The following is a 16,297-nucleotide window of genomic DNA, read 5'->3' as shown; positions in this document are numbered from 1 at the left end:
ATTGCAGAGCACAGCACAGCACAGCTAGTTTCATCTCCTAGATAATCTCCAGCAAGCTCCATTTTCCTGTTGCTTTCTAAGTAACTAACAACTCTTTAAAAGCTCCTTCCCAAAGTTTGGCATCCCAGACCTGGTCAGTAGCTGCAATTCAAAGGTATTTAAGCGATCCATGAGTGGTACAGGCAGAGCAGCAGTATAATGAAGCTTCAGTTTTCTGCTGGAGTCAGAGGTAACCAAGTTTAAACTATCACCAAGTTTGTTTATATTCATACAAGCTACAGGAAATCCTATGCCAGGTTTCTAGACATGTATTTGATATTACTTATGCAATGCACTTATTCAGTGTGTGTTAATGAGGCAATACAGTCATCCTCAAGGATAGAGACCACGTATTCTGATGCCTACAATATCTGTATTAAAAAAAAAGTTTTACACTAAAATAAAGTTTAGAACAAATAAAAGCCTTCTTTGCCTAAAGCCTCTAAAATATCTTTTTTCTAATGAAGTTAAATTCACCTTCTTCCATATGTTATGAAATTCCCATGTGGTCTCTTCAACCTGAGGGCTCTGTTGTAAGCATGTATGAATCTTACAGTGGCTTATTGCAAAGACATCATGATGCTTTCACATCATTCCTTAATTGTCCATGGATTTGTCAAGATTCATAATGCACGCTAAGTCTGCATTGGATATGGGGTCTGTTCCCCCAGGAGGCGGAAATATAAGAGACCGTTTCTTGACAGAAGAATATGGAGAAAATGATGCAGACTGACAGGGTTTTCCCTCCCTAATCACTTCATATCAAGCCTACCTTCTTTTGCAGCACAGCCACTGACTCCAGCACCACCTCCCAGTCTGCTGTCTTTCATAAGAAAGGCAGAGCTTAGTTTCTCTTGCAAGTCATCAGTAACACTGCTTACAAGAAATCAGACCTAACAGAGAAAGCCCTTAGGAAGCAAATGATACATTCGTTAATTCCTCATACTGCTTGCTGGTAGAGCTCATATAAACTATGTAACTTGAACACTAAAACTTTCCCTGAAAGACACACTGTTTCTTTACTACTTCCTCAGCTGAGCACTTCCAAGGTACTAGATGCTGTCAGCATCTAGCTACAGTTATTACACAGATCTCTTTACTCTTCTCAGAATACAGCAAGCAGAAAACTGAAGCCAGTGCATCATGGACCTTGGGCATCACTCCTCATGGTGTGGCATAACATAACCCAGTCCCCATTGACAACACTTAAACTGGTACAGGCTAATTTCTGCAGATGTTGATACCCACTAACCACCTCACAGACAGCCACATTATGGGCTTCAGAAGCATCTGAATACTAACAGCTCTCTCCTCCCTCTTCTTACTAATCTAAACTCTTGTGGTTTAGACAAGGATTTAGTCTGTTCTTAAACAAAAATGAGAAATGTGCATTGCTGTTATGGAAGACAACTTCTCCTCACCTTTCCTGAGGTCAGGGCAAAGTGCATCTTGCTAACTCTGCCACAAAACAGAAGGATCCGAAGAAGCTCTTTCTCACCATCCCCTCTGGTGAACAGATGTTAAGTAAAACCCTTAGACATATTTGTGATGGAGGAAAAATACTCAAAGCCAGACAGCCAGAATAAGACTTATCCTCCTTTCTCATGAAATGCTGTGGTATATCCCTACGCTAAAAAGACCCTTTCCAAAAAGGTGTGTCAAAATGCAGGCCTTACGTTCCTAAATTGGCATCTCCCTTCCTCTCCTATCTGTGTTCCTTCAAAAATAAAAGCCACTTTACTCTTCAAACCTTCCAGCACAAGTGATATCATCTTCCTTTTTTATTCCGTTCTGCCTACAGTATTCCCCATGGTGCAGCATTCCCATATTGCACTGATATGCAGTAAAATCTTAGAGCTTAACAGTGAAAGCCCACTACCTGGGAGAGCAAGTGCAAAACATTATTTCATTTTTATTATACAAATGTGTTTTGTCTCTAATAATGGCCCCACAACAAAGCCAACCAGAAACAACTGCTTCAGCAAAATTATTCATGACATCTAGCACTGACCATACGTGTGCGTAAGGACATAATTGTAACGAGTTTGCAGGACAGATGCTATTTAAATGCACACAACTGTACATTCTTAGTGTTTATGTTGTCAGTGCTTAATGACCAAATTGCTTCATCTTGCAGACTGCTCATATGTCATTCTGTATGACTGCTTAATCTGTACAGGGAGGAATAAATATGTTAGAAGTCGTTAAACCTGCTGCCAGTCACTGCTGTCATCTGCTGAAGCCTCACCCCCAGCCCATTTTGCTGCCCTCTGTTCACCCACCCTTCAGGCAGCCTGTGACTGTCCTGTGACAGTCTGAATGTGCTCTGTGAATTTCTTCCAAGTAAAAATTTGCCTTATTGTATCTAATCTGCAAATGTCCTCCATTGAAGAATAATTCAGACTTCGTAAGTAGCTTTATCATTTCCTTCAAGGATTTTCTCTAGCTAGTAAGAAGCCAAAGAACATAATAAGGATGGGAGGAAAAAAAGAAGTGGAGCTGAGCATGCTAAAATTAAATGCTTTCCCCATATGCTTTATATAGAAAACTAGAAGGCTGTGAGATAAGCTTTGTCCTCTGAACAAGAGGTAGGTGTGCATTTATTTACATGATGAATGGCAAACTCAGTCAGCTGAGCATATGGGACATTCAAGCACTTCCTGCAATTTCGCATTGCTTCTCCTAGCCCAGAAGCAACCATCAGTTGGTACCACCAGCACTGGTTCCCTTTTCCATGTTTGTCCTTACTGTTGAAAAATAAGAGTTAAGCACTGAAGTACTATCACAGTTCCGTGCTTGTCTCACTACTATTGCTACTGTGTATTGATTAAAGCTTAAAAATGTATTCAGTGGAAACATTTAATTGCATATGTCACAAGCATATCACTTTCTCTTCATATAAACTCCTTGTCTAGTTAGTAGGACCAAAGGGGTGGAGTAGAATCCATAACCCTATTTTAAAAAATAAAATATAAAAAGAAATTAAAAAAATCCAACTCTTTATAATGAGCTGACAACCTGATCTATAGATTCAATGACTGTTTTTTTTTGTTTGTTTGTTAAAAAAAAAAAAAAAAGTCAATGCTTGTCCTAATCATTCAGGAAGTGCCAAAACATGATCAAGTAAGTATACTGCAAAATATTAAATGTCATTATTGATATCAGCTCATTAAATTTCCATTAACAGTAAAAATGATCACTTCAGGGCAGAGAAAAAAAAAATCATCATTTATAGTAGTACCAATGTACTGCCAAGACTCAGATCAGTTAGAGGGCAAGGCAAGGCCCTTTGTTTGGACTAGTTTTAGGGTGAATTTTTAAAGTTTCTCTTATTCAAGAAGCCTTAGCTATTTATTTCAGTAAGTAATTCAGTCGCTCATGCACTTTCACCCACAGATATTAAACCAAATCTGGAAGATTTTTTTTTTTTAACAGCTTGACAGCAAGGTGTCGTCTCCCCACCCCCACCCCAAATTCAAAGGAGATGGAGACCCTAAGAAGAGATTTCTAAAAGCATTGCAGAGTTCACAGAAGATGGGCACCCACCTTGCTGTGTTTTCAAAGGCACCAAAAGTTCAGGAGAGGACAGGGGGATGAGAGGTGGGGGCTTGGCAATCAGCACAGTGACTGCCTCTTTAAGAATTAACTAAAGTCAATACTTTTGCTCTTAGTGCTAAGTAGGGCGGACTTAAAATACAGTTTCACTTTTAATAATTTAACATGTAGCAAGGGCATCAATGTACGTGTTTGTGGGAGGTCGCACCACTGCTGTCCTGGGTTGTGCACCTTACATAAAAGATAGCTTACACAAGCAAACTGTGACAGTCCTGGGAAGTCACCCAGTGGCTCGGATGCCTCCCGCTTCCACTCTGCCCAGCTCATTTCTGGGATGCCTCCTTGTTATCACCACCACGAGATATCCCACAGCCCTCCTGAAGCCAAGGGCAGGTGGGACGAGAGCGCGGTGCCTGCAGACAAGGTTACTCAGAGCCTCTGCGACACAACGCTGGCTATGTAAAGCGCCTCTTCTCCCCTCAACCGCGGGATGCCCCCTAACTAGGTGAACCCGCGAGCCGGTGAACGAGCGGCTTCCCGGCTCCGAGGCAAACTTCCCAGCCGCTCACCGGCCGCCTGGGGCCGGGGCCTCGCCTCAGCCCCGCTCCGCACCCGGGGCCAGGCCCCGCACCCCCGGGGGGCCCAGCCCGGGCCTCGGCGGCCTTACCCGTGGTGGAGAGCACGGTGCTGGCGAAGAAGAGGGAGGAGGTGAAGTCCCAGTTCCAGTTGCCCGAGGCGTTGCTGAGCACCGAGACGCCGTAGTTGCTGGCCTCCAGCACCCGCAGCAGGAACTGCTCCAGCTGCTGCTCCGAGAGGCAGGCGTGCTCCTCCAGGAAGCGCTGCTTCAGCTTGCCCAGCTCCTGCCGCAGCAGGTCCTCGTAGGGCAGCTCCACCGAGGAGAAGACCACGGCGCCGAACACCAGGTAGAGCAGGTAGCCCAGCACCAGCAGGGCGAAGCACCAGGCGGAGCGGTGCTGCTCCACCAGCCGCACGCAGGAGCTGCCCGCCAGCGACTGCAGCATCTTCCCGGGACGGGGAGCGCGGCCGGGGCCGGGGCCGGAGCCGCCGCCTGCCGTGGCTGCGGCTGCCGCTGCCGGCTTGGGGAGCGCGGAGCGGCGCTGATGTGGCGCTCACGTGGCGGCGCGGCGCAGGTAGCGCGGCCGGGGGCCGCCCCGCCGCCGCCAACCGCCGCTCAACGGCCGTAACGGCGGTGGATCCGCCCGCTCGGGCGCCCGCTCCGGCCCCTTTGTGCGCGGAGGTGCCCGCAGGTCCCCGCCCCTCCGCCCCCCTCACGCGTGAGGGGAGCCCGGGCACCGCGGCTGAGCGCCTCGGGGGCGCCCCGCTGGCAGCGGGGGGGGGGGGGGGAGCGGTGGCGGGAGGCTGGGTTTGTGCCTCCGGGGCGGTGGGCTCTGAGATCCCGTCAGCGGGAGCTTCCTCCGAGCCTTGGCTTCACAACGGGCCCTGCTTGGGGTTGGGGTTGGAAGCTGGTGGCCTCCTGAAGCCCCATCCAAGCTCAGTTCCTCGTATGCAGTGCTGCACTCCTGAAAATACTTAGAATTGATCATGAGAAACGCCCGGCTGGTTCTCATATCAGTGCCCACAGTGATAACGCTACATGTAACGCACCATCCAGTCAGCCCTCTGTGATGGCCCAACACAGCAATCTTCTCAAGCCTCACTCGAAATACTCCTCCTGTGCCCATCTCGAGGTCTGGCCAGCAACCACACAGTTAACCCACAAAGAAGGTTCCCTGCCACATGAAATGAGAAGGAGAGAAGTGTGGCTTCGCCAGCACAGCTTCTGGTAAACAAGATGGGATCTCAGCACCGCACCCAGCAGGAGCCGGCTGCTTTTGCCCCACATCTCAGCCACTGCCATAGAAAGAAAGCAGCAGTTTGTAAATTTGGAAGTTAATGAGGTTAATCTGGGGAGTTTGGACAGAGTAAATCAAGTGCAGCAACATATATTTATCTGTGAGGTACGTCTGTAAGCTGTAAGGACTAAAATGGGAGGAGAATACAAAAATGAAAGTCACAAAACAGTTTTGCATGCCAGAAACTGTGAATGATTCACTCGCATTTCCTTTCATACAACAGCTGAACGAGGCTACGGGCAGACTCTGGCCTGGCAGGACATTTCATCCAGTTTCTGGCCCGTTCCCCACTGCCACCTACAGCTGAGTTGTTCCAGGGGCTCGTACCCCTGTCTCTTGTCACATAGTCAGGACGTAATTCTGAAGGCAAAGAGGCCGAATGCCTGGCCAGGTAGTGCCTTTGGGTGCTGTAGGAGGTATGTATGTGGCAGGCCAAACAAGCAGACTAGATCATGTGCCAGTAGCCCAGGCATGCTTCAGCCTACAAATGTATGTGTGATGTGCCTGCACTTGCACCTTCTGAATCCAATTTTACAACTGGGGAGGGGGCATTACAGACACTTGGGTGTTTTGGTAGAAAGATGCACTTTTCCCCTATGGCTGAACTCCTAAACTGTTAAAAGGCTCCAACTGTTGAAACAGTTTCAAGCTGCCTCCTTCATAGATGTAAATTGTAGCACCAAATAGGGATGCGGTGCAATTAAATTAGGGTGAGGGGTCTGAAGTGAACAACTGATGAAAATCTGTGCTACACGTCCAGAAATTAATTGACAGAAGCACAGATAAAGGCAGAGAAGTCATGTCCCTGCATCGTCACTTCAGCACCTTTCACTGTCATCAGTGTATCTTTAAAATATACATACATATATACATATATATTTTCCTGTAAAATGGTGGTATATAGGTGAAAGGCTATCTAAATCAATATAAATGACAATTAAAAATGAATACTGTCTGAAATAATGTAATGCAGACAAGCTTTTGGAGGGAGTATTCCAAACAAATGCTTTATTGCATTGCACTAAGACAACATGCATTTAAGCACTGCTGCAGAACAAGAGGTCAAGGAACCCATGGACCAATTTGGAATGCTTGGCCAACTCTACCCAATTACTTAATCACTTGTCCCCTCGATGTCCAGATGACTGAGTGTCTCAATCTATAATAGAAAAGCCATTTAGAACAATACGTCTGACATACTGGGCTCCATTTGGACCACGTGCACTCAGTTCACCAGATACAATAGGCTTCATAATATGATCAAATTTATGGCAACATCTGGTAGGTACAGTTGCAGTTGTGATGGAGAATGGGCATGTCTTTGATATAAAACAGTATTTTCCCAACCTTCAAGCCAAATATTTGTTTAAAGGTTAGAAAATGTTTGCCTAAGAACACACCTCTCTTCAGCGGTGACAGGAAATTGTGGCTGGGTAGTTGAAGAATTTTTTTCACTGGCCTCCTTCAGTTTTCCGTTTTTATGAATCAGTCATTCTCCATTTTTAGAAACCTCTCACACTTGCAGGCTTGCTGGGCTAGGAAGAAATGAAGGACTCTCTGCCAAGCAGAACCTGCCCTGCCCTTGTAACTGAGTCATTTTTCCCCAAAAAAGGTTTTCAAAGGCATGGGCTGGGGAGAGGAGGCACGAAAGCAGAGCAGCTCAGCTGTGTCACCAAAGCATTCACATTCTTACTTCCAAAGGGAATGTCTGGACAATCAGAGTTTTAGCCACTGTTGTTTAAGTTTGTGCTTTAAATTCAAGCCCTTAACATATCTGATGATTACATTACGGATTTCTTTGGGATAGATTTGCAGAAAGAAAAGTGTCATAATGTTTAGTTTTCGGAGTTTAAGTGATCATATTTACTGCTAGTAATTTAGCATAATAATACTATACACAAATGCAAGTATATAATTTCATTTTCTTTCCAGAGTAAATTAAGTCCATTTTCAAATCATTTTACTAGTTAAGGATCAAGCTAGCCAAGCATTCAGTGTACTGACTTCAGTATTATGTGCTGTATAACGGAAAGCTGCCACTTGCCTCAGCAAGAAATGAATTAATTTTTTGAGCATGCTATTACAGGTCAGTTTTTATTTATTTGTTGTTGTTGTTGTTTTCCAGCAGAAGTTTCATTCTACTGCGATCATCCCTCTTCATAAACCATTAATCCAGTTAATAAAGCAAACCATAACATCATATCACTCATACACTAGCTAAGCTTAGTGATGTCTGGGCTCCTTACTGCTGGAGAAATCCAGCTGCTAGCAGAGTGAGAAAAAACTTCTACTGGTAGATACTGGTGCTCATTATCACAACAAACTCAGTTCTGAGGCACAGCAAATGCAGGTACAGGCTGCCTGTCCCATGAGGGAACCCAATGGAGAGGGCAGAAGAGAAGATGTGCTCTAATTCACCCATACAGCTGAGATAGAAATTGTGTTTGTGCCCTTGGGTGCTAAAAAACTATACAGAAAGTAAGTAGCCTGCTCTAACTCTGCTACTCAGGGAGATGTAATGACTCCCCTGCCACATCACTGGGCTAGGAACCTCTCTAGTCTATTCCACAGGCTGCTAACCTTTGCTGAGGAAATCCTCTCTCATACATATGAAATGTAAGGCACTCTCAGAACAGCATGAATCACTGATGCTTTCTGTTAGGAGATGTGAAACTGAAATAAAGAGGTTCTGTGTTAATCACAGCCTATATTTCTCTGAGCTTTTATGCTAACTAAAGAAATATTTTATCCTGACACATTTCCAATGAAAATCTGAAGTGCTCCAAACACCAAAAGACAAGGAGGTGGTGGTAGGCTGGAAGGAGATGACTGCCTGGTGGGAGTCAGCAAGTGACCAGAGAAGGGGGCTGCTGTAGGCTAGTCTTCGTCCCAGTAAATGTAAGATGACCTGAGACAAATGCTAGCTTTGCTTGAAAGCAAGAATAGCTCTTGATAAACTTCCAGTGTCCAATGACTGGTCTGTGCTGAATGGCAATTTGCAAAAAGGAGATTTGAAGCTGGAGCTCCTCAGCTCTGCTTGCTGAGCTCTAGACCATGAGGAGGGAGAATGTGGGGAACGGGAAGCAACCACATTTGTTACCATTATCATCATCAACGTTATTTTCATTACCTAAAAGAAGTAATCAAAAGTTATTCAAATGCACAGAGACTTTCAAGTTGAATGAAAGGTGATTTTTTTATTTATTTTTTTTTATTTTTTAGAGCTAGTCTCAAAGCAAAATCACAAACTCCTCCTTTTTGACATGTCTTATGAGAAAATAACCTTCCTCTCTCTCAAAAAAAAAAAAAAAAAGTTTATTAATTGTGCTGAAGAACTTCAGGTAACTCAAATAATCTACTAGACAATAATCATCAATCAAATACGCTCTGCTCTGGCATGCCTATAGCATGAACTCAAAGTACATTGAATAGAGTGGGGGGAGATTGGGATGAACCAGAACAGTGTGGGAGCCAGTAAATGGTTACTTGCAGAGAACATGAAATAATATCAAAACTGTCACCCTGACAGCTGAATACTGAACAGCAACAGAGAATTGATTTGTCCTTCAGTTGTGTTTGTTGTTGTTGTTTTTCAAAGTTAATATCAAGTCTAAAATATCTCTGGTAGGTCCTAAATTACACGTACATGAAGGAAGGAAGACATAAAGGTAAGATTCTCTGAATGCTCTTGCATTAAGGATTCTGCCACATTTAATTGTTCTGAGGAGTAAAATCCTTCATAATCTGCCATGTCTGTTAAATGGAGGTTGGAACATAATGTATTTCCTCTTCTTGTAGAAGAAAATATATCCGAACAATTGTTTCTGAATACTCAATTTGTGGGTTTTTGCAAGTTAACAAGGTGATCTAGTGGCCCTGACTGAATGTCATGCCCTCGTGGGCAGCAGGATGAGGATTTTTAAGAATCATGTCGTCGCAGACACCAACACAAATGTAGTTGAGAAGCAGTCAGATGGGTTGCCATGTGTTGTGTATCAGATGGATAAGATGTTCTTTCTATTCTGGCTAAAAGAAATCATTTAGATTTGGGTCAAACAATATGAGTGTTATAAAAATTGAAACAACTCAGCCTGACTTTATAGAAAAGAGTAGTCTTAGAAGAGAGGATTCATTCCCATCTTAATGCGGCAGGAGGATGGAGATGTGATAGGAGAGTACAGACACATTCAGGTCTTTACAATTTATCACCAAGCATACTAGTGACAGGAGAAATATTGCCATGGAAGAAAAAAGAGTCAGCAAAGTCTGTGTCCATACCATTTCCAATATCCTGCCTGGTTGCATTCTACTTGAGAGGGAGGCTGGAGATTTAGTGGCTTCCTCAAAAATCATTTTATGCTGTTAACTTAATGGTGCAACACTGTCCACAAAGGATAAAACCACTGATCTGTTACAGCAAAAGAATGAATGTACGTGTTTTGGGGGGGCTATGCTTAGGGGAAGGTTTACGTCACGGAGTAGCAGTATTTAGAATCAAGAAAGTTTATATGCATGGTCAGGCACAAATTCTTTCTCAAGTGAGTCATGCCTTGTTCACAGTAAATGTAATTTCCTTTAGAATTGTAAAAAGGATTCATATTTAACCGGTGATCTCAGTGTCCGAGTGATACAGCTGATAGCTACTAGTTTTAATGAGATAACCATTTAATGTCATGGCAAAAATAATCTCATGTATAGATTTGCAGTCAGGTTTATCCTAGGATATTATCCAAAAAGGAGCTTGGTCACTCTAAGAGGTGTGGGCCTAGTGGTGATGAGGGCCTTGTACATAAATACATACATTCAGAGTGTGCTTCCTCAAATGTTTCATTGTTATTTATGTTCCAAGTTGTGTCACATCTTGGAAGAAAGGTAATTATCCGTGATTTGTAGGATTGTATTAATGCTGAAGGAATGTAATGACCCAGAGAATTCAGGATGTCAACATGACCTTATTAGAGTACTACATTAAATAAAATTCAGTGTTTTAAATAAAGTGACCTTGTCCTCCTAAGTCCTGTGGCAGTCAGCCAGCAGAATCAATCTTTTTAACCTCTTGTTCAAGATGCTGGAAAGAGGAAAACCAGTCAAAATACTTAATACATTGTAGTGAAAACAAGGGGTCATAAAATGCTTTATTTCTCTTCCTTCTACACTGTAGAATTTTTAGTACTTCCTCCCCCGTCTTGGCAGCCTGGCGTTAAATATGGTTATGGAAGAAAACTGAAGAATGCAGTAGCTGAGGTGGACTCACAGCTGTCAGAGGCTAAGATCTTATCACCAGCTGGACTGAACTTGGTTTTGTCTCGAAGGTGCTGCCCTGGTCCTTGTGCACACAGGAAATGACGCTAACAGAAAGCCTGCCAGCTTTCTCAGGGAAATTTTCAAAACACAAAGCCCCAGAAAGGGTTATGCACTGATCAGTTTGTCTGTAATAACTTTTCTTCAGCAGTTACACCTTATTCCTTGTTTTCCATGTGTGGTTAGTTGAGGCCCAATCCCAGTCTCCCAGTTTATTACTATAACTGGGGAGTATTGGTAGGTCCTTTGCCTGTTGTAATTCATTCTGCATTGCCTCAGAGTGTGTCCTCATACAGACAAGTTTATGTAGCCGGCTAAGCTGGACGAGTGCTGTGGCGGGACATGCAGCAGTGAGCCCGCACACAGTGTGGTGACGTTGCCCTGACAAGTAACGCACCCTTGCTCCCATTCACGGAAAGGTCGCGGTAACTTGCCAAAGCTGTCAGCTTCAGCTGCCTTTGACTCCACTTGTTTCCCTGGCCTCTGGTTGTGTGCTCAGCACAGCACAGCTCTCCAAGGCCTCCCTGACCTTGGTAATTAGCTCAGACTGAGCAGCGTGTGCATTTGGACTTCCTCATGTGCTAGAGACAGCGTGCCGAAGCCTAGTTCAGATGCTGATTGCTCTTCAATTCTGAACTGGGCAGCTCTTGAAACTGCTGTCATTTGTAACAGTGAACTTCTGGATGTCTGTGACCATCCTGGCCAACGTGAGGCCTTGCGGTAACCACACGTCATCTCCAGGCCAAGTGACTTTGCTGCAGCAGGGAGTCTGGTGGTGCATGCGGCTGCCTGTGTGAGCACCACACGCTGGCCATGATGCAGGTTCTTAAGATGATGTTCAGATGCTTCCTCCACACAGCCCAAGAAGTAAGGGGCCCTGGAAGGTGGAGGGATGCAGCTCTGAGAAAGACTTGCTTTCCCATAGCTGAAAGCTAAGAAGTATGGCCACTTGGCCTCTTGGGGCCAGGCTCTTGACTTAACTCATACAGAATTTAAATTTAAACCATTTTACAACTGGTTGGCAGTCTCTAGTACATAAAACACTCTCTAGCCTGGGTCCTCAGCTATCCCTGAAAACCAACACAACACTTATGTCTGATCTTAGATCTTCCCTGTGTTGGATGGATCCTACAACTTGAAGGACTATAATGGCTGTCTGTAGGCTAGCACACACAAAACATTTTCGTATAACCATCCTAGTTGGATGGAGAACACAGGCAACCCTTTTGCCTTTACAGCCAGCATACTGGAAGGTAGTGGTGAAGCAGGCACCATTCCCTTTGGTCAGTCCTGACAGCTCTGCGCTGGGAGTGCATCACAGAACACCACTCCCGAGCCTTGGTGTTCATTCCTCACCGCCCAAGTCCCATATTATCACAGCAAAGTAAGCAGGGGTTACTCTGAGGAAATACAACACTATGATCTTAGAAGTTACAATGAGCAAACAGAAGCAATACTGTCTAATCTGTGATACTTCCACCTAGCCATGATATTCAGACAGATCAATTTCCCAGGCAACTCTGCCTCAGCAGGGTTAAATTTCAAGAACTGCAATTCATTGTCTCGCTGAACCAACGCCTGGAACAGCCCATGGGTACTATTGCCACATGCACCTGCTATAATGAATACCAAACCCTACTTCAGTGACCTGAATCTTTTGAAAATTTAGTCCTTTATTTTTATCCACTTGGAGGGAACACAAGCTGCAGTGCCCTACTTTTTCTCAACTGTGTCATCTGACTCATCAATCAAAACTGATTTTGAGTCCTATTTTCACCCACTGACTCTCAATCAACCCAGCAAACCTTTCAGAAGTACAAAAGGACAAATCTTGAATCATGTGAGGCATTTTAAGATTTGAGAAAATCACTACTTGGCAAAAGCCAAATATTACACTTTCCTCTGAAAAGATACACTTGGATAGAAAGAACATCATGGGAGAAAAGAAAAAGTTTTGTGTAGTAAGATAGCTTTAGTATGAGGGGATTTTATGCTATTGGGCTGACTGATTTTTAATCTAATACTATCATCACTTAATCCATTTCTGTCAGAAAGAACCGTGCATTCTTGTAACATTTACCAAATGTTCATGAGGGCATGTGTGCAAGAATTATGAAACCTCTCTGGTGTACAGTTGTTAAACAAATGGTTTAAAGTTTAAGTTTACACAGAGTAACCTTTGTTAAATACCTTACTGTTTTCCCCTGTATTTTCAGAAATGCATGAAGCAATTAAAAAAGAGAGGGGAGAGAGAGAGAGAGAGGAAAAGAAAGAAAATAAAGATTTATTTTTTTTTCCCTGTTATGTCAAAACAAACATCACAGACCTGATCCTATTCTGTCTAGCTCATAAGACATATATAGGAAACAATTGCAACATATGCTAGCAGATAATCATTCCCTCCTCCCTCCTGAAATCTTTCACAGAATGCAGCCTGCTGTCCTTCAAACAAGTTCTCAATCTTGCCAGGAATCAAGAATAAAAGACTGGAAAACCCCGTTTTCAGAGGAAAAATATATTTTTTACAGAGCCAACTTTCCTCTTTTGATCTCTCACACTCGATTTGAAGACAGATCTACAAAATACTTTCTCAAGATGAGATTGGGGACTAGTATTTGCAATCCTTTTTGATCATTGCCAACTATGTATTCTGATTTTATGCTGCCTTATAATTTTCTCTACCTCCCCCACTTCTTTGTTTAAACTAATAATACAAGTGCCCATTCTTGCTCCTGGCTAAAGCCCTCTTCTCCTACACACTCCACCAAATCAATTTTATAACTACATTTTTATAAAGAGGGAAATTAAATCAATGTAATGCTATGTGTATATTTCAAGCTGTCCTTTCATTAATTAACTCTCCCAGGTTCAGAGGAGTGTTGTGGGTGCTGTGCAGCACTGAACAAAGAAGTAGCAGACAGTGCACACACATTTAGGAATATCTCTTATGCTCAACCTGTGACCTGTATTTGTGTGCTGTCTCTTTCTCATGTGACATTTTGATGAAACTCCTTATACTTTCTGTACATGCCTACTACAAAAAGATCTTAACTATGACTGAAGTCCTATGCATCACCTCAGTACAAATAACTAATGACAAAACCTTACACCAGGCTGCAGAACTGACCATTAGCATGGTTTCTTGAATGAAACAGATTTGATGTTAAACTAATTCCAGAACAGCTTGTATAAAACATTGTGTTGTTTCTGACAGGCTATAAGCTTTAGATGGACTTCTGTTTTCTCAAGTCAACATCAGATCTCTCACCAACATAAAATAAAAACATATAATGATAATATTAAAGTTTTAATTGACAATAATCAGATATATTGCCACAATGACAAGTACTGTTTTTGTGTTTACTCTGCAAAGGGAAGTATTTTTCTGTGCAGTGCATGGAGAAGGAAGGAGGAAGAAGAAAACCGTAGTATTACTGAGCATTAAAACAGCTTTTAATATTAACAGTCAATAGGGATAAAGGGATTGTTTTTACATTGTTCTGATGTCTTTTATTTCACTGCTGTTACTTTCTTTCCAAGCCTACTTTGACAATAAAATCCAAAGGCTTTCATAGGCTGTACAGCTATCACACCCCATGAAAGGTTTCTTTTTGAAAAAGCTCTATCAGTAGCATACAATTTACCTGCAACAATGCAAGTCAATGTTGGTGGGCAAAAGCTAATCTGCTGTTGCAACTTGGTACATCCAAAATCCATTAATGAATTGAAAGGGAGTGCGTTGTTTGTAGAAGCAATATCTCATGGACTAAATATACTTCATTAATCGGTGTTTGATTAGAACAAATAAAATGTAAGGTACAGTATGTTCTGAGGAGCCAAAATGGAGTACAAGAAAGTCTCAGTAAGTTTTTTAGTAAGTAAGATATATGATGAAATATATTAAAGGTTAGGCTTCACTGATATTAAGCTTTTCTATACTGTGGTCTATCAAATGACCTTTCTCCCAGTGGTAGGTCTTCATGGTTTGTTTTTCTCTTGCTTTATTTTAACCCTGTAGCTTTCCGTTTATCTCAACTCTTCCTTCCCTCCCACCTGCTGAAGGTTCTCTCACCAACACTTTCCACACTTTTCAAATGTTTCTTTTCTTTTGCTATTAAAATGTCTCTTCCTCCACCCAGGCATCCCCAGCCCTTTGATTTTCTTTGCCCTTCCAGGGGTTGTTGTGGATCCTCCTCCCCTGAACTGTCCAAGCAGGCCGAAGACAGGCAATGTTGGCTGCCTGCCTGGCATCTGGTTGGTACCATTCTGAATGTGTCACCTGCACTGACCCTTAGAGGTAATTACACTGCTCTGGGTTTTTGTTTACCATTGCCTGCTAGCCAGCACATTGCCCTCATTGAGCGAGCTGGATTAATTATTTTAATCAACACCAAGCATATCTAACCTCTGAATTATTAATGTGTATTGCCATCATAGCACACTAAAGGGATTACAGTCTGCATCCTTGAGTCTCACATCACGAACCTCCTAACACTACGTATTTTTCAAACTTTCCACTTTATTGATGATGATTATTGTAGCTATTAGATGTTGACAAGTCTGCACTAGAAGCAAGATCTTTCCTTGCTTTCACCATGCAGCATGCTCAGTGCCACCGCAGGTGCATCAGCGACGCTGGTTCCACATTACAGGGGACAACACAGACGAGGACCTCAGTGACCTCCAACCCTCAAGCTTCCAACCTGCTCCTTTTTACTCCATCACCTCTCAGAGGTGTCAACAGGACATCTGAGCATATACAAGCCCAGGAACAGTTATATTAATATCACCAAGGCATGCTCTAATGTGTGGGTATGAACAAGATGCCAGAATGAGAAGACAGGGATGCCTCTAGCTGTTTTTGCTGGTAAAATCCTTCTTCCCTGAAACAATCTCAAAAGAAGCAGTTGATTCCTATCAGCTGGTGGTGTACACAAAATGGTGTACAACAAATCCACAACAAGGCTGTCATATTGTAGAACAGTTCTACACTACCAGTTCTACAAGGCTCCAAATTTGCTTGCTGAGTTACTGCAATGGAAACTGAGACAGTCAGGTGATCACGGTAAGAAGATAATCAACAGGAATCAGCTGTTAGGTATCTCTGCCTCCTGAGGACCAATTCTGGTTTGCACCAACAAGAGTTATGCCCAAGGACATTTGAAAGGAATAAAAGAGATTGGTATTGGAGACAGGAATATAGGAGCTGACACAAAATCCAACTGCTGATACCTGCACCCTCATGCTGTAAGGCTGGCATTAACACTGATGAGTTCTTGACTTTTTTCCTGGTGGATGGAAAATCCCCAGATCTAACTAAATTTCTAATTCTCTGAAAAAAAAAGTAGTCAAAATCAATGTTGCAAAGACTGATAATGCGATAATCTTGCTGCTCTTCTCTCTCCTGATTGGTTTCTGCCTTTTTCAAGTTTCTCGGTGACCTTCTCCTGAGATCTCATTTTCCACAGAGCTTAATGGTAGGGTGAGCAGTCACCAGCTGAGAAGACACTGTAGTTCCGCTCTGTATA

General features: G+C 43.1%; 1 protein-coding gene across 1 annotated transcript in view; it reads right to left on the bottom strand.

Moving 5' to 3' along the window:
- Positions 1 to 4,821, bottom strand: part of KCNK1 (potassium two pore domain channel subfamily K member 1) — a 33,247-nt gene extending 28,426 nt beyond the window's left edge. Inside the window, exon 1 of the mRNA XM_082757185.1 lies at positions 4,262 to 4,821. Within this exon, the coding sequence (XP_082613311.1) occupies positions 4,262 to 4,616 (355 nt within the window). The 5' untranslated portion in view covers positions 4,617 to 4,821. The remainder of the gene's footprint in view (positions 1 to 4,261) is intronic.
- Positions 4,822 to 16,297: the final 11,476 nt, after the last annotated feature.

Source organism: Aythya marila (assembly GCF_965140915.1).
Source record: "Aythya marila genome assembly, chromosome: 3".
Classification (NCBI taxonomy): Eukaryota; Metazoa; Chordata; class Aves; order Anseriformes; family Anatidae; genus Aythya; species Aythya marila.
This window is presented reverse-complemented; position numbering and strand designations above follow the sequence as displayed.